Source organism: Centropristis striata, chromosome 7 (assembly GCF_030273125.1).
Source record: "Centropristis striata isolate RG_2023a ecotype Rhode Island chromosome 7, C.striata_1.0, whole genome shotgun sequence".
Classification (NCBI taxonomy): Eukaryota; Metazoa; Chordata; class Actinopteri; order Perciformes; family Serranidae; genus Centropristis; species Centropristis striata.
This window is the reverse complement of record NC_081523.1, coordinates 5,563,269-5,588,300: the sequence shown is the minus strand read 5'-3', so window position 1 is coordinate 5,588,300 and position 25,032 is coordinate 5,563,269. Positions and strand designations below refer to the sequence as shown.

Here is a 25,032-nt window from a genome sequence, read left to right as displayed (position 1 = left end):
CAAGCTAAAACAGACATAAAGGAGTTCATTTTTGGTCATAACTCAATTTAAAAAATGTAATTACTGCAGTTAGACTTTGTAGGACAGAAAACTGTGATTGTTTTAGTAACTTTGGAGCAATCTGGAACCAGAATTTCTTCGGGATTAAAATAGTTTTATCTTATCTTATCTTAATTAAAACTACAGTGCTTTTCACCCTTGCAGCAACATAATTTAAACTGCAAATTAGTGTGATTAGTTTGCATGAGACAGTTGCCCCCTGTTCAGCTTCCTGAGTCATAAATTCATCTGATGTTGCAGGATGAAGTGGAAAACTTTGCTGCTCCACCGTTAATTATAAAAAAAACAACAGTTCCACCGATAAACTGAACGATGCTGCTAGAAACGTCAATCAAGGTTCAATTAAAGCCTTTATTCATTTCTTTTTATAGGAGATTATGCACACACAGGACATACTGTGGGCATCACACACACACTCTCTGTTACACACACATACACGCATACACGGGAATAAATTAACATCATGAACGGCACAGATCACATTCAACACGGCACACACACACACACACACACACACACACACACACACACACACACACACCACAGCAGTCGTTACAGGAATATCTCTTATAAATGTCCCCATGCATCACCTGAACAGGCCGAAGATATTCCCACATTATAATCACGTCTGGTAATATACAGGTACATCTCAAAAAATTTGAATATCGCGAAAAAGTTCAATATTTTTTGTCAATTATTTCAGAAAGTGAAACTCATACATTATATAGATTTATTACACATAGAGTGAAATATTTCAAGGCTGTTTTTCTTGTAAATTTGTGATTTTTTTTCTCATAAATTTGAGACTTTTTCTCGTAAATTTCTATTTTTCGCATGATTTTTTTAGATTTTTTTTAATCATAATTTTGTATTTTTTTCTCTTAAATTTGTGATTTTTTTTCACATAATTTGTGATTTTTTTCACATAATTTGTGATTATTTTCCTTGTAAATTTGTCTTTTTCTCATAAAAACAGATTTACAAGGAAAAAAAATCACAAATTATGTGAGAAAAAAATTCACAAGTAAAATTTACAAGAAAAAAAAATCTAATTTTAAGACAAAAAAATACAAATTCATGATAAAACCTAAAAATTCATGAGAAAAATACAAATTTACGAGAAAAAAAAAAAAAAACTTCTTCACAACATTCTAATTTACTGAGACACTGAGTTTTGTGTTTTCATTATCTCTAAGCCAGAATCATCAAAATGACAAGAAAAACAGCCTTGAAATATTTCACTCTACGCGTAATGACTCTATTTAATGTATGAGTTTCACTTTCTGGAATGATTGACATAAAATATTGAACTTTTTCATGATATTCTATGTTTTGAGATGCACCTGTAGTTCTGCTGCCAGCGTCGTCTCCTATAGACGTGGAGGAGGACAGAGTGTGAATCACTGCAGCAGGCGGACAGAGTTGACGTGGAGGTGGTAGAGGAAGTCTGCATAGGAAGCCCCTCCGTTGGGACTCTTGTCCTCCACCAGGTGGCGCTGCAGGGCCTCCTCGCAGGCGTCGCCCTGCTTCACCACCCACAGCTGAGACAGAGAAACAGACACACGCTCTTATCAGTGATGTCACCACCGGACAACACCCACTGGGAGTCATTTGTCCTGATGTGACCTGGGCAAGAATTCACTTCTCCCACATGTAGGCACACGACATAATGCAACATGAGGCACATTAACCCTCTGGTGTTTGGGGCTATTTTGTCCGTTTTTGAATCCTTTTCATTCTGCATGTGTATACCACTTTAAAATCATGTTCACCATAACATATCGTCTTAGAAACATCAGTAAACTGAGTCCGCTATTTCTGTGGACGCTTTTAAAAATCACCTTAAGACCAGGTATCTTTTTAGACAGGCATTTGGATGACCACCATGCATTGTACATATTATTTTATAACTTTTATGTTTCATTGTGTTTTAACTGTGTTTTGATTGTTTTATGTTCCCTTATCTTATTTCTTTCTTTTTATTTCCTGTAAAGCACTTTGTGATTTTATCTGTGAAAAGTGCTATATAAATAAACTTTACTTACTTACTTACTTACTTTCTTACTTACTTGCTTACTTACTTACTTACTTACTTACATACTTACTTACCATGACATGTTGGTATCATCATTTTTTTCAGCACAATCTCACCTACAGTTGAAACCAGAAGTTTACATACACTATATAAAAAGACACATATGCTTTTTTTTCTCACTGTCTGACATGAAATCAGACAATCACTTTTCCTGTTTTAGGTCCGTTAGGATTACCAAAATTATTTCTATTTGCTAAATTCCAGAATAATGACAGAAGGATTTTTTTAGACAATTTTTTATTACTTTCTTCAAAGTCAGAAGTTTACATACACTAACATTATTATGCCTTGAAACAATTTGGGAAAGCCCAGATGATGCTGTCATGTCTTTGGAAGCTTCTGATAGGTTTATTGACAACATTAGAGTTAATTCGAGACACACCTGTGGATGTATTTTATGGCACACCTGAAACACACTGCTTCTTTGTGTGACATCATGGGAAAGTCAAAAGAAATCAACCAAAATATCAGGAAGATAATTGTGGACCTGCACAAGTCTGGTTCATCCTTGGGTGCAATTTCCAGATGCCTGAAGGTGCCACATTCATCTGTTCAAATAATTATACCCAAGTATAAACACCATGGGAATGTCCAGCCATCACACCGCTCAGGAAGGAGACGGGTTCTGTGTCCCAGAGATGAACGTGCTTTGGTCCAAAATGTGCATATCAACCCAAGAACAAAAGCAAAAGACCTTGTGAAGATGCTGGCTGAAGCTGGTAAGAGTGTGTCATTATCCAGAGTGAAACGAGTCCTGAGACATGGGCTGAAAGGCCACTCTGCCAGGAAGAAGCCATTACTCCAAAAGAAACATAAAAAAGACAGATTACAGTTTGCAAATGCACACAGGGACAAAGACCTTAATTTTTGGTCTGACAAAACTGTAATCTGTCTTTTTTATGTTTCTTTTGGAGTAATGGCTTCTTCCTGGCAGAGTGGCCTTTCAGCCCATGTCTCAGGACTCGTTTCACTCTGGATAATGACACACTCTTACCAGCTTCAGCCAGCATCTTCACAAGGTCTTTTGCTTTTGTTCTTGGGTTGATATGCACATTTTGGACCAAAGCACGTTCATCTCTGGGACACAGAACCCGTCTCCTTCCTGAGCGGTGTGATGGCTGGACATTCCCATGGTGTTCATACTTGGGTATAATTATTTGAACAGATGAATGTGGCACCTTCAGGCATCTGGAAATTGCACCCAAGGATGAACCAGACTTGTGCAGGTCCACAATTATCTTCCTGATATTTTGGTTGATTTCTTTTGACTTTCCCATGATGTCACACAAAGAAGCAGTGTGTTTCAGGTGTGCCTTAAAATACATCCACAGGTGTGTCTCGAATTAACTCTAATGTTGTCAATAAACCTATCAGAAGCTTCCAAAGACATGACAGCATCATCTGGGCTTTCCCAAATAGTTTCAAGGCATAATAATGTTAGTGTATGTTAACTTCTGACTTTGAAGAAAGTAATAAAAAATTGTCTAAAAAAATCCTTCTGTCATTATTTTGGCATTTAGCAAATAGAAATAATTTTGGTAATCCTAACGGACCTAAAACAGGAAAAGTGATTGTCTGATTTCATGTCAGACAGTGAGAAAAAAAGCATATGTGTCTTTTTATATAGTGTATGTAAACTTCTGGTTTCAACTGTATATGACCTGATAATTATTTTTTCATTTTGACTTACTGGATCCACAGTTCGTACCGCAAAAACACACCCATAAAATTGGATTTTGAAACCCAATTACGCTCAGTAAAGAATTCAAATGTTGCCTACATATATAACATTTCAGAGGTAAAATGAGGAGAACATCTCGTTCTATATTTTCATATCAAATATGTTTGACCTTATCTGCTTTTATTTGGCCTATCATCATTCAGAAAACACTGGAAAAAAAAAATTCTATTGTGCTGCTGTTATACCTCATTTCAACTAATTTAATTATAACAGTTCTTTAGAACTGAGTTTTCTTAAAGGTTTGTTTGTTTATTTACACAAATCCTTATAAAAACATAACAAAAGTCAGTTTTTGACCGGTTAAAAAAAATCAGGAAAGAATAATTATGCGTCATAAATTTTTCTGAAGTGTCTAGAAATATTCTAGTGGATAATGTCGTCCTTTAAATATCAGCAATAGTAAGTTAATTAAAGTAAGTTATAACAAATGAGACTCTACTTTGTTTCCAGGTTTCTTGTATAAAGCATCATTTGACACAGAGAGGAAGATATTTTCAGCACATGAAGAGAAAAGAAAATTATTATTTGATTTTCCCGAAGTGCAGAAATGATGACTCACTTTCAGGTTTTAGGACTAATTTCTACGACACACTGTTAAGACATCAGCTGAACTGTAATTTAAGGTGGAAGGTGCTTCAGCAGCTCACCTTGCGGGCCCGGGGGGCCTGGGCGTTCAGTGTGTTGATGAGGGATCGAACACTGATGGACAGAGCGTTTTCTAGAACTGGCAGCTTGGTCTGAAGAAACACAAATCATCACAAACAGAGAGTCAATGTAAGTGTAAATGTAGCAGTGCACTTCATGCAAGGTTATTATAGTTAACGAAAACTAACGAAATAACGAAAAGTAGAATTGAAAAAACATTTTCGTTAACTGAAATAAAAATAAAAACAAGAGTTTTTAAAAAACGATAACTAGCTGAAACTGTATTTTGTGATTACAAAACTAACTAAAACTAACTAAAATTATAGTGAAAACTTTGTCAACTTTTTTCATACGTAAACCTTTTTGGTTGATATGAAATCTATTTCATCTATCTGGTTTTATGACTTAATAAACTTAATGGGGCTGAGATGATCAGACAAAGGAAATAAAGGAACATTTATTGTGACTTTTTGAATCTTGAACCCAACAAATACCCCATTACAAAAAACTAAAACTAATAAAAACTAAACTAAAACTAAGCATTTTCCCAAAAATAAAAACTAATTAAAACTAGCAAACTCACTCTAAAACGAATTAAAACCAACTGAATTTGAAAACAAAAAATCACAACGAAATTAAAACTAAAACTAATGAAAAATCCAAAACTATTATAACCTTGGCTTCATGGCCAGTTAGAGAAACAATCATCTGTGTGTCTTTAGAGATAAAAACAGCCTGATATAACTTTATGACTCCTTGTTTTCCTCTTCTCAAAAATGTTCTCCTTTTCTATGAGCGAATCATTAGTTAAAACCTTTACACTCAAGCTGGTTAAGCCGATTAGAAGACTTTTCCATAATTTTCCATAATAAAAAAGCTTTTAAAATTTGTTATTGAACACTTGAACGGGGCATTTTATTTGTTGAAGATGAAGCGTCACTGTATTATAATCAGGCGGCAACCTCCGTGTCTGAGCAGGGAGGCAAACCAGGAAGTGCCTTAAGCTGCATTTTACCAAAAATTCCAGCAGGGGGCGCTAAGTGTGGCTGCAAAATCATTTCTGTCCATTCATTTCAATGCAAAATGAGAAAACTTCTCACTTGATTTATTAACTCAGAATAACACTATGGTCTCAATCACTAGTGAAAAATCTTCTTCAAGACAATCTGATGTTAATAGTTCTAATAATGGCCCCATTTAGAAGAAAATAGAAGATACAGAATCGTATGATTTGGGGCGGGGCTACCTTTGATTGACAGGTCACTAACAAGGCGAGTCGTCATCAGGAGAGAAGCAGAACAATGCATATCCACGGCAACGTGTCAATAAAGTTATATATAACGTTATATAGAACAAAAGGACGTTTAGCGGTTTGGTCTCATAACTTTTGACCCTTTCACTGTATTTTAATTTTCCATTATTTATATACAGTCTATGATTATAACCCTGTGTGTGTGTGTGTGTGTTTGTGTGTGTGTGTGCCTACATCCTTCTGAACACTTACCTCTCCAGAGGGCAGCGAGGAGAAACAGCTGGTGTTGAAGAGCTCGACCAGGGTGCATGCTGGGACTTGGGTGCCCACCCAGAGCAGCAGGGTGAGGGGTGCATGGACCAGGTACAGACCTGTTGGCTCCAGACTGGCAGCGCAGCAGCGCAGCGCCTCCTCTGGGAGTGGAGAGGAGGAGCTTTCAACTGGCAGCGACTGCAGGAGACAAATGAGTAAAAAATGAACTGATTGGACTATTTGCATTTTTACAGCCTCTCCTGTCCTCTCCTCTCAGCTCTGTGTAAACAGATTTTCAGTGAATATTTGTCACGTGACCGTTCGTCTCAGCAGAATCAATCAAGGCTTCACAGTGTCACTGAGGAGCAGAATTTAATGTTTTTAACAGGATCTAGTTATTACAAACAGTTTATTTTTGACAAATAGAAGAAAGTGATTTTGACAGAAATATCACAAATTTAAGTTTCATTTAGGTTACTTTTCTAACGGAAACTTTCAACAGTTTCACACATTCACTTTTAATGGCTGCTTTTATAGTTTAAAACAGTATTTTTTAAACAGTATTTTTTGTTGAATTGTTGAATTATTACAGTATATTTTATAATAATTATATAAATGAGACAACAGACTATTTTATTTTTAACAGGATCTAGTTATTCCAAACGCTTTATTTTTGGCAACATTTTAACATGTAACATTTTAATCTTCGTTTTGGTTACTTTGGTTACTTCTTGGTATAGAAACTTTCGTAACCTATGATCTGTTCAAGGACCGTCCAAAAGTTCAAATTTTGACTATAGCACCCGTTTTTACAGTTTCTTTCCACAATAAATGCTGAATCTTTGGTAATCTTATTCAATCCCACCAGTGGCTTCATCAATAATAAAGTCATTTTATTTATTGATGCTAGAGTGCCTAAAAATTTGGGGAATGTTATTTTTTTAACTTTTTGAGAAATGAGGATGTCTAAATGAAATGCCAATAGTAATACCTTCAAAACAACAGTTGTGATGAATAAAAAACAAAGCTTTTTGATTTCAAAATTTCTGCCCTTCAGCTCTGTGGTTCAGAATTTCAGCCTGATAAGTTTCAGACGTAGACGCACTGACCAGAGGCAGCAGCAGAGGGTAGAAGTGTGCTGCGGTGCTGCAGGTGTCCATGCGGAGCACCTGGCAGCGCTGCTGCAGCCGCTGGTGGATGGAGCTCCTCAGGCCCGGCAGCAGCACCTCGCTCTTCCTCAGACTGTTGATGTAAACAGGAAGTGCTCGCAGGTACTGAGGGAGGACCAGCTAAACAAAACAAACAAACATTTGGTCAAAAAGACTCAGATCAAGAAGTTAGTCTAAGTTCTGTCTGTGAAGATTATAAGGACATACTTTATTAAACTAAATATATTTCACTTTTATATGAATGAACAATATAGCCATAATGATGCATAATACATTATTTTGTGCTAAAATAATATTTTCGGTAACGCTTTATAATAAGGTCCTTAATAACCATTAATTAACAAGTAATAAGGCATTGTTCTCGCTTTAGATCCGCTAGTTGCAAAAAGCATAGTTAACTTATAGTCAACTTATAATAGATGAGCACTAAAGTATATTTTAATATCAATAAGCAAACAAAATAAGATTACTAAAGGCATGGCAAAGACATAATGGGTGGGTCATGGGTGTTTGTAATGCCATTATTAACACTTATATAAGCTTATAAACACACAATAATGTTAATAAGCATCTTGTAAGGACTTACAAGGGCCTTATTACTTGTTAATTAATGGTTATTACAAGGACCTTAATATAAAGCGTTACCGGTGATTCTCATGAAGCCAGTCTAAGTTATGTCTGTGAAGATTATAAGGACATACTTTATTAAACTAAATATATTTCACTTTTATATGAATGAACAATATCGCCATAATGAGGCATAAGTTATTATTTTGTGCTAAAATAATATTTTTGAACATATTTTTGATTCACAAATTCATTACTGTAATGCATCCAGATAAAAATGTCATGGTTTCATCACACTTATATACAATAAATATTTAATAAACTTTATAAAAATAAATATAATTTTTTAAATGTATAATTTAACAGAATATAATCAAATATAATGTTTTTAACAATGTATAAAGAACAAAATCTGAATGAAAATTGGTGAGAAAAAATGGTTAGATGTTACGGTAATGATAGAATTGTTTGAAATAAAATGTGTGTATATTTTAATAAAATACATTTAGGTGACACCAGCTACCCTTGAGCATGTTTAAGTGCTTGCCAAAGAAAAAAATCCCCAAAAAGACCTTTTGTTGTTTTTTTATTTCTATTTAAAAATGTGCTACGGTAATGCATTTTGCTCACAGTGTCTCTAAAAATGTCAGAAAATACATTAAAAATTATCAAATAAATTATAAATTCATATTAAAAAGTGACTTTAGATTTTATATGTTATAAAGGGTCAAAGAAAATATGCATTCAATGCTCTTGGATTTTTGAATCAACCAGTTGCAGCACAGTGAATAAAAAAGACACAGAGGGACACAACAGAAAGATGATGGCAGAGTGTAAACGTTGTTTGTTTTTGTTTCTACAAAAAATGTTTTACATACAATAACTGTAAAAACATTTAAACTTTTTAGACATTCACAACACTGCCTCTTTGTGTTTTAAGGAGTAAAAACAAGATCCACCTGTCCTGCAGACACAGAAGCAGAGCAGCAGTGTTTGCGGTAGGACGCCAACGCTTCAGTTATCTCCGTCTGCAGTTCCTCCCTCAGCTCCTGTAGGGGGCGCTCCAACACCGCACAGTAAACTAGAGGGACACACAGAAACACAAATCAATGTTGTCTTCTTCTGTGTCATTTTAAGATAAATGCATTTAATGTAATCAATGTGCATTGATGGAGAGCCTCCTCCTCCGACTCCATCCTTCAGATCGAACGTGGAATTGTAACTTACCATTATTTCCATTATCAAGTCATCTGCCAATTATGCCCTTAAGTAATAATTTGGTCTAAAAATGTCAGAAAACAGTAAAAAATGTTTCTCAAAATTTGCTGTGAAGTCCTCAAATGTCTTGTTTTTTCTGTCCAAAACCAGAAGATATTAAGTTCAATATGATTTAACACATTTATTTTTTGCCATTTTTATATGGAAAATATTTAAACCAGGGATGGGCAACTTAAATGCTGCAGGGGGCCACAGTTTTTCATGGACACCAGATCTGATGAAACTGCAATTTTAAATATGTTTACAGTGCAATAACTTAACATATTTCATGCTCAAATGCATGTACACTGCAAAAAAGGTGTGTCTAAAAACAAGATAAAAACACTAAATCTGAGGGAAATGATCTTGCTGCATGGACAGATAATTTCACTTGACAAGATTTCTTAAATTAAGATTGATTAATCTAGAAAAAAAGCATGTTGAACACTTAAAATAAGGAATCAACTCTTAAAACAAGATAAATTATCTAACACTTCTAAATCTAAGTTTGTTTTATCTTAAGAACCAAATAATTTGCAGTATAAATAGGAAAACAAAAGGTTAGAAGCAAATAAAAAATAACCACTTACTATGATTTCTTTTCGTTTTTTTCAGTGCAAGAAGAGCAGACCAACGTTAATTGCAAGAAGTAATTTTGTGCATTTTTACACTGCACAAGAATTGCTATGCTAATGTGCTGTTGCTAATGGAGATCCAATAAATAAATAAATAAATAAAAGAATGAATAAATAAAGAAATTTGTAATTTAGGCGTGCAGATGTTAATAATTACTACATTCTCTTTGCAGTATAACGTCTAAATAACACACTAAAGGTCAGTATATGATACTTACTTTTTTTACAGTAGAAGGTGAGCAGGGTTTGGGCCTGGTACTGGCGGAAAGCGTCCTGCAGCTGACGGGAGCATCGCAGGGTCAGAGTGTGAACTCTGCTCCTCCGCTCTCCTGTCTGGGTGCTGAAAGACAACACAGCCTGACAGAGAGACAGGAGACAGGAGGGTTAAAACCAGAGACAACGCTGTTTTATTAAGGACTGAAAAAAGTTTTAAAAAGTCTGCAGTGGCAAAGCTGTGGTCTCATTTATAAAATCATCAATAAAATTATGGAATATACTGTAATAATTCAACAATTCAAAAAAATACACCATTTATAGTAGAAAGAAACTGGAAAATAGGGTCATAAAATTTTAATTATCTTTATTATTATTATGTATATATGTTTATGTGTATGTATAAGTATGTATATGGGTGTATTTATAAGAATATATGTATGCACATGTTGCTTAGATATGCATACGTGTAATGCATGCATGTGTATTTATGTGTGCGTGTATGTATACATATGTAATTTTGTGCAAATCTACCTGGTGATAGTGTGTGTGTGTGTGTGTGTGTGTGTGTGTGTGTGTGTGTGTGTGTATGAAGGTTTGGGTTCTGCAGTGCTCTGCATTCTTTATGTATGTTATCATTTACTTTTGTTTGTTCAAATATTACTGTAAAACTTAAAAACTAATAAAATATTGTTAAAAAAAAAAGAAAGAAACTGTAAAATAGGCATTATCAGTGAAATTTGAACTGTCCGACAGTCCTTGAACGCATCATAGGCTACGAAACATTCTGTAAGAAAAATAACAAAAACGAAACTTGAAATTGTGATTTTTCTGTCAAAAATGTTGCTAAAAAAAACTGTTTGTAATAACTAGACCCTGTTAAAAAACATTAAATTCTGCTCCTCAGCGACACTGTGAGACAAACGGTCACGTGACAAATATTAACTGAAAATCTGTTTACACAGAGCTGAGAGGAGAGGACAGGAGAGCATGTAAAAATGCTAAAAGGTCAACATGTATAGCAAGTGGAGACCCATTTTTTTCCTAATATTCATGACACTTGTGTGCACTTCGGAAAGTGTTGTGTATTTAAATTCCATTTTATTCCAATTTAAAGAAAATATATATATTTATCAGAGAAAAGCAACTTGCGTTTTTTTCTCTTTTTTTTATGATTTATGTCATTATTATTCTGCACAAAAGACGTGTTTTAGATGTTCCACCTTCTAGCTATGATTGTGCTGATTCCACAGAGCTGCAGGATTTATATATTTTATATACTGTAGTAAGTAAAAAGTAAATAGAGGGGCAAAAAAACGCCCGAAAACTGCTGTTGCTTGTTGGGGTTCAGAAGAATTTGAGTGACAAAAAGACAACAAAGAGACCAGGACTGAAACCCACCTGTATGGCCACGCCTCTCGTCTCATCCAGAGCTCTGGTGTGTGCGAGCTCCACGGCGAGCGTTGTCCTCCAATCAAGAGTTGCCATGGTAACCTGGCTGGGGCTTGGCCCGGGGATGAAGAGTCCATAACAGCCGGACACACGTAAATCTGGTGGGAAAGACACAGATAATGGAATCGTAGGTACTTTTTTTAAAGGACAATGTTTGTGTAATCACACACACACACACACACACACACACACACACAATATCTCACCTTTGCTGACAAAAATCCTGAGCTCAGCCTTGTAGCCGGTGTCTGTCTCTATAATGCTCTTTAGATCAGAGCTGAAACGCTCTCTGTCCAGTTCTCCCTGGAGTGGGAATTAAGAAAATATCAGTCAACAATAAGCCTCCAACTCATCTGCATGCTCAGCAAGTTCAAGTCTTTATTTCAACAAAAGAACAGCTAAAAACACTATTTTCCTGCTTCAAAGTGCTCACAGAAGCTGAATATTTTGCCATATTTTGGTTATTGGTAAATATGTATGTATGTATCAAACTGTATTTTTGCACACCTGTTTATTTATTTACACACCTGTATATTTGCACACTTGCTGTAACTGTTATCTATGAGTAACAGCTACTAATGCACATGGACCATCCATTCCACTTCTTCTATACTAGGCTATGTATTGTGGGCTCATGTTCTGTATAGGTGGAATATGTATGTAGACATGTGTTGTGTTGTGTTGTGTTGTGTTGTGTTGTGTTGTGTTGTGTTGTGTTGTGTTGTGTTGTGTTGTGTTGTGTTGTGTTGTGTTGTGTTGTGTATGTTAGCTGCTGGAACACCTACATTTCTCTGCTGGGATGAATAAAGTATATCTTGTCTTGTCTTATTATCTTATCTTAAATAGTATTTTAGCTGGTGCTGCTGCGTACCTGGAGGTGGTTGTAGGTGTACAGAGCTCCTCCTGTCAGATAAGGTATGTGTCCCGGCCAAGCCCCGCCCACATCTTGCTGGGAGAGGACAAACAGGTGAACGCCGCAGCCCTGACTGACACACTCCTTGGCCAATGAGATGGCTAGCTCTGACGGCTGAAAGATGGACTGGGAGAATCAAAAGAGGAGGGCGTTTTAGCGACCGTGTAACCGTGGAGCTGTCTTCGTATTTGCACACAGAGATGTTACGTACCTTTTGTTTGCTGGAGCCAAAGAACCCTGAGGAAGAATCTGTGTGTCCCATCTCCACCAGAGGGGCTGTATGGAAGATCAGCAGCTTGCCAGGACAATTTAGGGCCTGAAAGCAAAGAACATCATATCCTGATATTCGTCATATTGATCAGAGTAGGGTTGTCAAAAGTATCGATACTCAAAAAAGTATCGATACTAAAACGTTGTATCCGGATACGATACTCATTTTCAAAAGTATCGAGTATCTGAAGCTTGTTATCATAGTTGCAGTTTCTTTTTGCGCAACTGTTTTTTATTATAAATATTTAACCTGTGGTTCTGTTAATTTTTACATGTTGCATTTTTCTTGTTTATAAAAATATTTCTGTCTTTATTTTTATCCTTGTGGTATCGAAAATGGTATCGAGTATCGAATACTTTTCTGAGTATCGGTATTGTGTTGAAAATTTTAGTATCTTGACAACCCTAGTTCAGAGAGGCTGCCATTAATATGAGACAGTAAAATATCTGCCATTAATCACTTTAAAACATTATTAAAAAACCTATTTATTGTCATTGGCGTTCAGTCCCAGCTAAGAATCCTTGGCTTTCTTTTACTTTTTTTACCCTTTTATTTTTCTTTTCTATCTGTTTTTGGATTGAGTTTTTATTACTATTTTATTGTTTTACTGTTTTTTTTTGTATTTTATTGTTTTTAGTTATAACTATTTGTGTATGATTTTATTCTATTTTAATAACTGTTTCTTTGGTCAACTGAGGTTGTTTTTAAATGTGCGCTATAAATAAACTTTGACTTGACTTGACTGACAGCTTGCAAAATAATTGGGATAATTATTATCCCTCACTATGCATAAACACATCAAAGTCTGAGCAGGACCACTGACCTGTAATACAGCCAGTCCTGCTTTGACAGGCAGCTCCATGGGGACTCCACCCGGGTCTCCAGACTCTGGACTAAACTGAGGAATAAGCTGCAGAACACTGCGCACACACACACACACACACACACACACACACACACATCATTTTACACCAAATAATAACAAAGTGGTTCAGTTATTTACAGTAAAGAGCATAAAAAAAAAAAAAAATCCCTCTCTGCCTCATTTTAAACCTATTGATGATGCTACTTCTCTGTATGTTGTTATTTTCTGTGTACTCATTTATTTGTTTATCTGCTTACTGTAAAAAGGAAGGATGTGTATTATTTCGCATTTTTACAGATCTGTAACAAGACGGTTGTTGTTTTTGGAAAAGGAAAAAGTCCTTTTTTATAATTATATGTACTTTTGCTTCATCATTTACAAAACCATTGCCCATAGTTTCTGAGTAAATACTTTCCAAAGTAAAATCTAAAAGACAATTTGTCTTATTTAGGCCGCCTTTGTTTTTTTTGTCATTTACTTTTTTATTGGTTTTTGATTTTACATGTAAATGAACAAACAAACATTCAACATGAAGACCTATAGACAAATACAGAAAATATCAAGGGAAAAGTAAAAGTGTACAAAAGGGAATTAGAAAATACCTAAAAAAGGGGGGGAAGGTACAAATAAATTAAAGTCTTCTGATCGTCCAATCTGAGAATTACCTGAAACCTTACCTGGTTTTATGGTAGAGACATATGTAATCCATTTTTGCCAATTGTCAATAAATACCTCTTTTTGTGTTCTTAAATTGAAAGTAATTCTTTCCATTCCAAAGATGTTGTACACAATATCAATCCATTCATCTGCACTAGGCGCCTCCCTCTTCAGCCTTTTCTTCCTTATTGATTTCTTACAGGCCACCAGTAATATTCTCAGTAAATATTTTAGGCCGCCTTTGTAAAGCTGCATGCATGAACTTAAAATCAAATCAACACTTTTAAGTCTGATGTGTGAAACTTGAAGCAGAATCATGTGCATGATGCTCTGAAAATTTAGCAAAAATACATCAGGCAAAACCAAACACGTCTGTTACCTTTCGATACTTTCTATACAGTCTCTGAGGGACACCAGGAGTCCGTCCTGCACAGGAAGCTGCAGGTCTTCTGCCTCCATGATGACCAGCATGTGAGGGCGGGACAAGGCGAGGCTGAGGTTGTACAGGTGGATCCTGCTGTCGTACGTCATCAGACCAATACGGACGTCCGACAGGCCGTCACCATCATCACTACACAGATAAGATGAAACTTTAACCCTCTGGAGTCTCCAAAAGCTCCAAATCATTCAGACTTCTTCATGACATCCAGACTAGAAAACAAAGCAGCGTGGAGCCCTACTGTAAATTTACCTCTAAAGTTCTGGCTGTAAACTCCATGAGGCCAGTTTCAGTTTGATGATGATATACCAAGTAAAACTGGAGACAAGCTCAAATATATTTAGTATAAAATGATAGAACTGGATGGAACCCTCTTATATGTTATATGTGCAACCTTTGTTTAAAAAAAAAAGATTCAAAATCACATTTTATGTTGGACTAAAGGACTTAAAAAGACACAAAATGACCAAATAAAGACACAAATTACTAAAAAAGGCACAAAATTACCAAAAAAAGACACAAAATTACCAAAAAAGACACAAAATGACAAAATAAGACACACAATGACCAAAAAAAGACACAAAATGACAAAATAAGACACACAATGACCAAAAAAAGACACAAAATGACTAAAAAAAGACGCAAACTAACAAAAAAGACACAAAATTACAAAAAAAGACACAAAATTATTCAAAAAAAAGACACAAAATAACTAAAAAAAGACAACAAAATGACTAAAAAAGCCACATAAAAGACACAGAAATATACAAAATGACCAAAAAAGACACAAAATAACTAAAAAAAAGACACACCTAAAGACACAGAATGACTTACAAAGACACACAATGACTAAAAAATAGACAAAATGACCAAAATTGTTACGCTAAACACACAAGACACATATAAAATAGAGTCACACTAGAATAAAAACCAGAGTTGGATGACAGAATCACACACAATCACATTTATGTTGTTTTTTCTGTTTCTTTTTGGTTGAGGTTGTGCTGGGGAAAATATATACCAAAATGGCATTTAAACATGTTTTAAGTGGTGTATACAGGCAGGATGGAAAGCATTCAAAAATGGACAAAATAGCCCAAAAAGACTCCAGAGAGTTAAAGACTGTCGGCTAGAAAGCAGATGAGAAATGATTGTCCCCGTGTTCCAGTGTTTCCAGATCTGTAGGGATACCATGCAGAGGGCTGAGACAAAGTGTGTGTGTTGGTGTGTGTGTATCTAGAGCTAGTTGTGAGTGTTTTACCTCTTCAGAGAGGTGAGCAGACTGAGTATTTGTTGTGTTGCAAACTCCAGATGTCCTCCTCTCAGCGCGGACGCAGACACGTCTATGGCCAGAAGCAGAGCAGCAGGTTCTCCCTGAGACAAACAACAACAGTTTACAGATGAAGTTTGATTGACTGGTTGATCTGAGGAGCTACAATCAGCAAATCATTTGGTGTTTCTGCTTGATAAATGTCCTACTGGCTTGCAGGAATCCTCACAATGTTTGATAAAGCCCATATAATGATGAGCAATAGAGCAGCAGTGGAACAAACCTTCTGAGAGTCGAGTATCTCGTACGAGCCCAGACTGAGTTCAGGTCTCGTGTCTTTATCAACCCGCATCCCCTCCACGCCTTTGGTGGGCTGGTAGTGTTGCCACGGCACTGAGACACCAGAGAGGAGAGAGAAAATGATGCTGCATGCAAAGTAGAGTAGAATGGAAAACTAACTGAGTTAGTTTGTTTGGTGGCTTGTAACTGGCAGTGGTTGACACAGTGTTGGTGGTTAGGAAACATAAAATAATATCTATATCAGGGGTCTCAAACTCAAATTACCTGGGGGCTGCTGGAGGCAGAATTAAAATGACCAAAAAAAGACACAAAATTACTAAAAAAAAGACACAAATGACAGAAAAAAACTAAATTACTTAAAAAAGAAACAAAATGACAAAAAAAGACACAGAGTTACCAAAAAAGACAGAAAATGACCAAAAAAGACAGAAAATGACAAAAAAGACAGAAAATGACAGAAAAAAAACTAAATTACTTAAAAAATAAACAAAATGACAAAAAAAGACAGAAAATGACTAAAAAAGACACAAAATTACCAGGAAAAAAGCACAGAATTAAAAAAAAGACACAAAATTATTTTTAAAAAAGACACAAAATTATTTTTAAAAAAGACACACCATTTTTTTTTAAAAAGACACAAAATTAGAAAAGAAAAAAAAAAGGTACGAGGGCCGCAATTGGCCCGCGGGCCACAAGTTTGAGACCCATGCTCTATATAATCAACATATAATATAGAGGGGGGAATCACCAGAGGCCCCACAAAATTGCAAAATATTGCATTTTAACTGTTTAACTGCATTTTGAGTCCACAAAATGAAATTCAATCAAGAATTGTTTTGTCAAGTCAGAGAAAATTCTCAGTCTGTTCATCTCACTTCAGTCTTTATAGATTGATAGATAGATAGATAGATAGATAGATAGATAGATAGATAGATAGATAGATAGATAGATAGATAGATAGATAGATAGATAGATAGATAAAAACGAGTCATAATGTGCAAAATTAGAGAGTTCAAGAGATTATTCATCAAACTGAACTGAACTGATATCAAACATGTATGGACGACAACAACTGCAGCATTTCAAAAAACCTTACCTTCACTGAGTTTCCCACAGAAAGGACAGTAAAACCTCTGACCACAGTCCTGCCAGCCCATCGCCGGACACATGGAGGCTCCACACCCACTACAGCCCATCACACACTCTGGCTGGTGGAGCACTGGTAGAGGCGTCTAGAGGCAACAGACACACACTTAGACATTAAACACACACGTCTGCAATTCCACAAACAAATCTTTACTCACAGCAGCACATGGGTTAACTGTAGCATCACAAAAAGGCTTCACTTCCATGCAAACGTCTCCCTAGATATCTATCACTTCTCTCAGGGGTGGGCAACTGGAGGCCCGGGGGCCGCATACGGCCCGCACCCTCACTTGAAGTGGCCCTCAGTACAACTACATGCATTTGAGCATGAAATCTTAAAAGTGCAGTTTAAAAATGCACAAAATGACTTCTTGCAATTAAAGTTGGTCTGCCGTTCTTACACTGAAAAAAAAAGAAATCACAGTAAGTTCTTTTTTTTTTGTTGCTTCAAACCTTTTGTATTCCTATTTATACTGTGCACTATGCATTTGAGCATGAAATATGTTTTTGTGTCTTTTTTGTGTCTTTCTTAGTTATTTTGTGTCTTTTTTTTTTTTGGCGATTTTGTGTCTTTTTTTGGGGTGATTTTGTGTCTTTTTTTGTGAATTTATTTGGTCATTTTGTGATTTTTTTTGTCTTTTGTGTCTTTTTTTGTCATTTTGTGTCTTTTTTGTGTCTTTCTTAGTTATTTTGTGTCTTTTTTTGGGTAATTTTGTGTCTTTTTTTTTTTAGCCATTTTGTGTCTTTTTTGGTCCTTTAGTCCAACATAAAATGTCCAACATTAAATATTTTTTTTCATATCTTAAAAGTGAAAAAAAAAAGAAAATCAAAGCAAGTGGTTATTTTTTATTTGCTTCAAACCCTTTGTATTTATATTTATATTGTTATACATCCATTTGAGCATGAAATATGTTAAGTTACTGCACTGTAAACATATTTAAAATTGCAGTTTCATCATATCTGGTTAAGTGAATGGTCCTATATGTGGCCCTGTGGTAGTGAACATGAAAAATTGTGGCTCCCTGCAGCATTTAAGTTGCCCATCCCTGGTTTATCTACTTGTAAGTCCTCCTGTTATTTTTGTCTATATTGTTATAGAATTAGTAGCTAAATACTGACCTCTCCAGCATGTTGTTCTGCCAACGGTGTGACCAGAGCTCCCAGCGGCAGACGGCTAAGCACGGCGGTCTGACCTTCGCAGGGCACACAGTAGGTGGCGGCGCGGATGGCGAAAGGGCTCGCGTTACCTTGAGTTCAACAGAAACACGGTCAGGAATGATGAGAAAGTTACAGTATGGAGAAGTAGGAGGGGCTGGAGGGGAAAGAAGTGACACATCCAAAAACACAAGGCTACATTCTATCATCTTAGAAATATATCTAAAGTCAGATGTTTTTTATCGCAATCAGATTCTGAAAAACTGGTTCATGTGTTAATTTCCAGTGGATTAGATTACTGTAATGCTCCTTTTACTGGATTACAAAACAGGTGCTGAATAAACTCCATCTTATTCAGAATACTGAAAAAAACTAAACGGTTTGAACACATTACTCCCATTATAACCTCTCTACACTGGCTCCCAGTAAAACAAAGAATGATTTTAAAATACATCTGATCATTTTTAAATCCATGAACGGCTTAGCTTCTTCCTACATTGCTGACATGCTCGCTGCATACACGCCGGAAAGATCCCTTAGAGCAGGGGTCTCAAACTCAAATTACCTGGGGGCCGCTGGAGGCAGTATGACCAAAGAATTACTAAAAAAAGACACAAAATAACCCCCTAAAAAAGACACAAAATGACCAAAAAAGACACAAAATTACCAAAAAAGACACAAAATTACCAAAAAAAGACACAAAATGACTGAAAAAACACTAAATTACTTAAAAAAGACACACAATTAGAAAAAATGTTAATTTAATTAAAAAGAGACAAAATTACCATAAAAAGTAATTAAAGGGACCTTCCACACACAACACGGTAAAGTGCCATTCATATAAAACTCACATTAAACTTTCATATCAAGGTGAGGACCACAAAATATCGCCATGAGACCCCTGTTTTAGATTATCAAGTAAAGGTCTCCTCACTATACCGAGAATCAATTCAAAATCAGCTCATGGTGCTTTTAGTCATCATGGCATCATCGTGTCTTCTTTTAAAATCAAACTAAAAACATTTCTGCTTTCATTAGCTTTTAACTAGGTTTTTTAATTTCCCTTTCATATAAATTGTACATCATTTTAATTGTAATACATTTGCATCATACATTTTGTAATGTTCATTTTAATGTTTTATATCTGCAATAACCTACTTCATGTTATCTAATCTATCTGATTCTGTATGCTTTTATATTTGTATTTTTGTTTCTTTTGTCATGTATGATATGATATTTGCCTATTTTCTTTTGTTTGTTTTGTTTTTCATTTATTGAAGCACATTGAATCTCTGCTTGTCGTATTAAATGTGTTATATAAATAAACTTGACTTGACATCAGCACAAATTAGATATTTTAAAAAATAAGATTTTTAATTCAGAACTGAATTGGAATATTTCAGTCAAACTATGAAGTTGCTGTGAGTAATGTTGATGCAATGTTAATTATGCCATCTGGACCATAAAAGTGGACACACAGACACTGTTTTGTGTATTAACCTCTGTCCTCTATGATGCAGGAAGTAGTTGCCAGAGGAGGAAGACGAGAAAAAGGCTCTGAGACGAAGAGCTTCCCCTCCCACTCCGCCCGGTCCTCTTCAACCACCTTCACCTGGGACGGACAGACACAAAGAGACGGAGGTCGATCAGCAACAATCTGCTAACATCTCGCTATATTTAGAGGCAGAATCTATCATAAAATAAATACATACAGACAACATGTGTGTTGTAGCTCAACGCTTTAGCAAAGAAACAGTATTTTAGTCGTTTTGTGGTACTTCTTTAGGTTTTTTTTGCAACAAATCTTTATTGTCTTTTAAAAGAAGGAAAATGGAAATTAAAAAATGCATTACAATATTGTCATAAACACACAGAAGCAAGAACAAGGAAAAAAATTAATACAAACCATATGTTAATATAATAATAACACTTTTTTTTTTGCTGTTGGATCATTATATTATTCTTCCTTCATTTGTATGTCATTAACTTCCAGGAAACTGTAAAAAAAACATTCAAAATTTTCTAAAATGTATCAAGTCTGTTGTTTGAAAAATAGTGAAAAAGTGAAAAGTAAAAAAAGTTTTAAGTAGTAATTATAGTCGATAGAATTTTTTTTTTAAAGACTACATTAATGTGCAAAAAATATTACTTTTTTGCATGTTTTTGCATGGCTGAAAAAGACATTATTCATACTAAGCTGTTTACATCCCTAATGAAAATTAATATTCCACTTATAATCCCGTTTATATGCAGCTGTGCATACTCTGATTGATGTTAAACGCTCAGCTTGATAGGCTGTGTGTGACAAAATATCAAAAAGGTGTAACATTTTGCTTCTTTGGGTACAAATATTAATTTTTTATGATTTCCACTGTTAGTGGACTTGTTTAACTGTGCAAACAGCGTCTTTCTCTTAGAAAAGGTCGGCATTGAGATATAACAAACTGCGTTGTATGCACGTCCAAACAGTTCTCTTAAAACAGGAATAATGCTGAAATATCACAAGTTGTAATTAGAAAAATGCTATATCCGGGAAAAACACCTAATTCAAAAATCCAAATGCAATACGCAATGCAATATCCAATTCTGAATATTGTCATATTTGGAATACAGTTTTTCTCAGTAGCTTTGGTGCATTTCTCACATCACTATTAACATTTGCACAACAGTTAGTTCAACCTCCTCAACATTTAGTCATTTGTTTTCATCATAGTAGCAGTTTCTCATTCCTTACAACAAATATCAAATGCTTTTAGACAGTCATCAAGTGCTTTCATACAACTCTCTGCTGTTTTATAACTTTATTATTTCCTTATGTCAAGTCAGTCATAATAAACTATACTTGTGAATGCTGAATCGTCATTCCATATAAAAACTAATAGTCCTCATTTCATTGCTTGAGTCATCACATACAAAAATAAATCCTAAATTGACTCTCTGGAACTTATCTAAAGATATCTTAAAACGAGGATAATCTCTAGTTCAATATTTTATACTAAATATATTTGACAATATCTCCAGCTTTACTTGGCCGAATATCATCAAAAAAAATCTGGCATGTAGTTTCAAGCCAGAACTTTAGAGGGAAGCTGATGGCAAGACTCTATGTTGCTTCATTTTTATGTCTTCACGTCATGAAGAAGTAATGTGCAGGTGTTTTCATGGACTCCAGAGGGTTAAGTGATGTGAGAAATGCACCAAAGCGATGGAGAAAACCTGTGATAGAGGTGGAATATTAGTGTGCATGCTGATGTAGTGAGTGTGAGAGGAGAGGCAGAAGTGAGTCAAGAGAAGACGTGCAGACAGAGAAGTGAAGAACTTACAACACTGGGCAGCAGCTCCGGGTCCAGGCCATAACGAGACTCAGAGTTAGGAGACTGCAGAGAGGAAACGGATCATATTGGGTGAGATTTATTAGCTAGATTGTGTATATTCAGTGGTGGAAGAAGTATTCAGATTCCTTACTTAAGTAAAAGTACCAATACCACACTGTGAAATTACTCCACTACAAGTAATAGTCCTGCATTCAAAACTTACTTCAGTAAAAGTACAAAAGTATCAGCATCAAAATGTACTTACAGTATCAAAAGTAAAAGTACTCGTTTTGCAGAATGACCCCACTCAGATTGTTAAATATATTCTCAATATATGATTTGATAATTATTATTATTGATGCATTTATATAAGCAGCATTTTATTTTCTCAAGGTAGGGCTCATTTTAACTATTTAATATACTTTTATGAGGTCTAATTTAGAAAATGTCACTTTAAACTTTAAACCGATCATGTTTTTCATGTTAAATCCTGATGTGAAAAGTAACTAAAGCTGCTGGCTATATGTAGTGGAGTAAAAAGTACAACATTTGCCTCTAAATGTAGTGGAGTAGAAGTATAAAGTTACATAAAATGGAAATACTCAAGTAAAGTACAAGTACCTCAAAATTTTACTTAAGTACAGTACTTGAGTAAATGTACTTAGTTACATTCCATCACTGTGTATATTCAATATGACTGCAGCAATACTGAGCATAAAATGACACATTTTGATTCCACAACCTCTTTTATAATATGGTTTTGTTTTTAACAAAGATAAAAATGCATTTTTTTTAAAACTCTTTATCTCTGACGATGAAGAGAAAACATCTCAAATCGACACTGTTCCCTTTGGTACGTTGCCATGAACTTAATTAGAAATTAAAAGTTACACGGTCAGTATGCAGTCTGCTTTAACAGCTTTAGGGCTTCAGGGTGAATCTTGACTAAAGCTGAAACAATTAACGGATTAATTGATTGGTTAATTGACAAAAAAAATCTACAATTTGGATTTATTTCCACCTTTTTTTTAGGCAATAACAACAGTCATTATCTGGTTCAAGCTTCTCCAATGTGGGATTTGATTCCTTTTTCTGATTATTTATTTATTTTTACATTTAAAGTGAACATCTTCAGGTTTTGGAGTATCTGGAGAGTGTTTGAATGAAAGAAAATGTCTTTATAATAATTAGAGGATGTCAACTTGGAACCTGGGAAACCCGCAATGAAAATTTCTCTTTTTTTTTTGTGACATGCAGACCAAACGATACATTGATTAATTGAGAGAATATTCTGCAGATTTTTCAATTAAGTAAAAAAAATCTTTTGTTTCAGCAATAATTTGAATGTTTTGATGCTGTTAATGTTTTTTCCACACCTGAGGGGTAGTGTTTCTGTCCTCTGCAGCCACATTGGGAACAAATTCGTTTATGGTTCCTGAGGAGAAAAAAAAGGAGTTACACATTGGAGATTCTGAACAACTTTGTCGGTTTTTGTTACGACTGCAACACATCACTATGGCAACATTATTATACACCCTGGACGATGGAGCTATGGTGCTCTATTGGACTGCTTATGGATGATTTTTTTTCCTACAGTGCCACTGGTCTGCAGCTGTTATTTCTTTTCAGATGTTGCTCGTCCTTAAATGACTTTTTGTGCGTGATTTAATTGAAATGATCAGCTCCTGATGGAGGCTCTGCAACATGTCATGTGCATAGTTTAATCAAACCTACCTTTCGGGTGTGATTGAGGTGTCCACTGAGGCTGCTGTTGGACAGGAGAGGTGGGCGAGGCATGATTGTGTGCATATCCAACAGAGGAATCCACATTTTCCCTCTCAAATGCAGGCTGAGGTGTACACTGTGGACTCTGGTTTACACATGGTCCAAAGGACGGCGGGCTAATGGGCAGATGCTTTTGATGTGGTGACTGAGGTCCATTCAGTAAACTCTGGTGTGTGTATGGAGGCTGGAAGGGGGGAGACACTGCTTGGTAAGGGCTGTAAGGGGAGTAAAATGGCATTTGTTGGAGCTTGCAAGGCTGCGTGCCCTCCTTCAGGAGAGGGAGAGAACATGGAGGAATGCTTCTTCCTTGGCTTGCAGCTGGAAGCATGCATGAAGCATCAGGAACGCTCCGCTGCAGACTCTCCTCACCGTCATTAGCATAAAGTTTGCTGCTGTGGATGTCGTTTCTGGAGGAAAAGCCGTGGTTGGACGCCTGCAGGTGGTCGTAGCAGGGTCTCTGGTCAGACGGAGAGCTCAGGCTGAGGTGCTGAAAGCTGGGCAGGGGGTTGCATGGGGGTCCCTGAGGTGAAGCTGGGGACCAGCCGTTCTGGCCCGCCCACGGCTGACAGGGTGTCTGGCTCTGATTGGCTGTGGGGACGTCCATCATCCTCCATAACCATCACTGATTGGTGCGTTTCTCCGTGGAGGCGGGGTCTAGCGGGGCAACACAAACATGCAAAATTGATCATCAGGGTCGTGATGTGATCCTCAGCTCTCTTCTCAGACAGGCCATTCATTTCTTACTGACAGTTAATGCACATAGCTTACGGCTACTTGCAACTACTGACAAGGCCTTATTTTGTGTTATAATAACATTAATCTTTGAAAACGTCTGTAGAATAACCTGTCTCTGCACATCACCAGCAGGTTACTACGGGATCTGAAGGTTTTGACAGCAAATTGTCGACAAATTGCTGTGATGAGCTTATTTGTGGTTAACGTTATTCAATAATTAGTAATAATAATAGCCGAAAACACGAAAGTTCCCTCTTGGATGCAAACGTGTCGACATGTGCAGGGTGAAATAAAGAGCCACCTGAAGAAAGCAATATTATTTTAAGTGGAAAAAAAACAACGTTAGATACCTCTGGACAGCGTCTTCATTTCCCCCTTTGCGACGGAAACGAAACACTTCAGGGAGGTTAAAAATAATTATTCGCCCCACTAACGTTATGTCAAAATTAAGTTACATAACAATAACGTGTTGCATGTTTTATTTCAGCCTAAACAAAGCCGGTTAGCTCCGTTAACCGGAGCCTTTGCTGCAATGTTATCGTCAAGTTAGCAGGAATCACGACAACGCATTTCCGCCTGTAATTTCAAAATAAAAGCTAGCGATACTCGCGCTAGAAGAGAGCTAGAGAGGTTTAAAATAATTATTTGCCCCACTAACGTTATGTCAAAAAAATTAAATTACATGACAATAACGTGTTGCATGATTTATTTCAGCCTAAACAAAGCCGGTTAGCTCCGTTAACCGGAACCTTTGCTGCAATGTTATCGTCAAGTTAGCAGGAATCACGACAACGCATTTCCGCCTGTCCTTTCAAAATAAAAGCTAGCGATACGAGTGCTAGAA

The 25,032-nt window shown here is 36.0% G+C and overlaps 1 protein-coding gene across 1 annotated transcript; it reads right to left on the bottom strand.

Annotated features, from left to right (window-relative positions):
• Window positions 1-1,348: 1,348 nt before the first annotated feature.
• si:dkey-13n15.2 (protein transport protein Sec24C) lies at window positions 1,349-24,729 on the bottom strand. Its single transcript, XM_059337277.1, has 21 exons — window positions 24,539-24,729; window positions 23,403-24,107; window positions 23,045-23,103; window positions 21,678-21,731; window positions 19,855-19,966; window positions 18,319-18,446; window positions 17,150-17,285; window positions 16,037-16,146; window positions 15,745-15,857; window positions 14,424-14,615; window positions 13,346-13,442; window positions 12,463-12,567; window positions 12,210-12,377; window positions 11,545-11,641; window positions 11,288-11,436; window positions 9,892-10,030; window positions 8,741-8,862; window positions 7,155-7,334; window positions 6,046-6,243; window positions 4,544-4,633; window positions 1,349-1,601 (listed from the first exon to the last, which is right to left on the bottom strand). The coding sequence occupies exons 2-21, from the start codon at window positions 24,058-24,060 to the stop codon at window positions 1,461-1,463; spliced, it is 3,048 nt and encodes a 1,015-aa protein (XP_059193260.1). The 5' UTR covers window positions 24,061-24,107; window positions 24,539-24,729; the 3' UTR covers window positions 1,349-1,460.
• Between the last annotated feature and the right edge of the window lie 303 nt (window positions 24,730-25,032).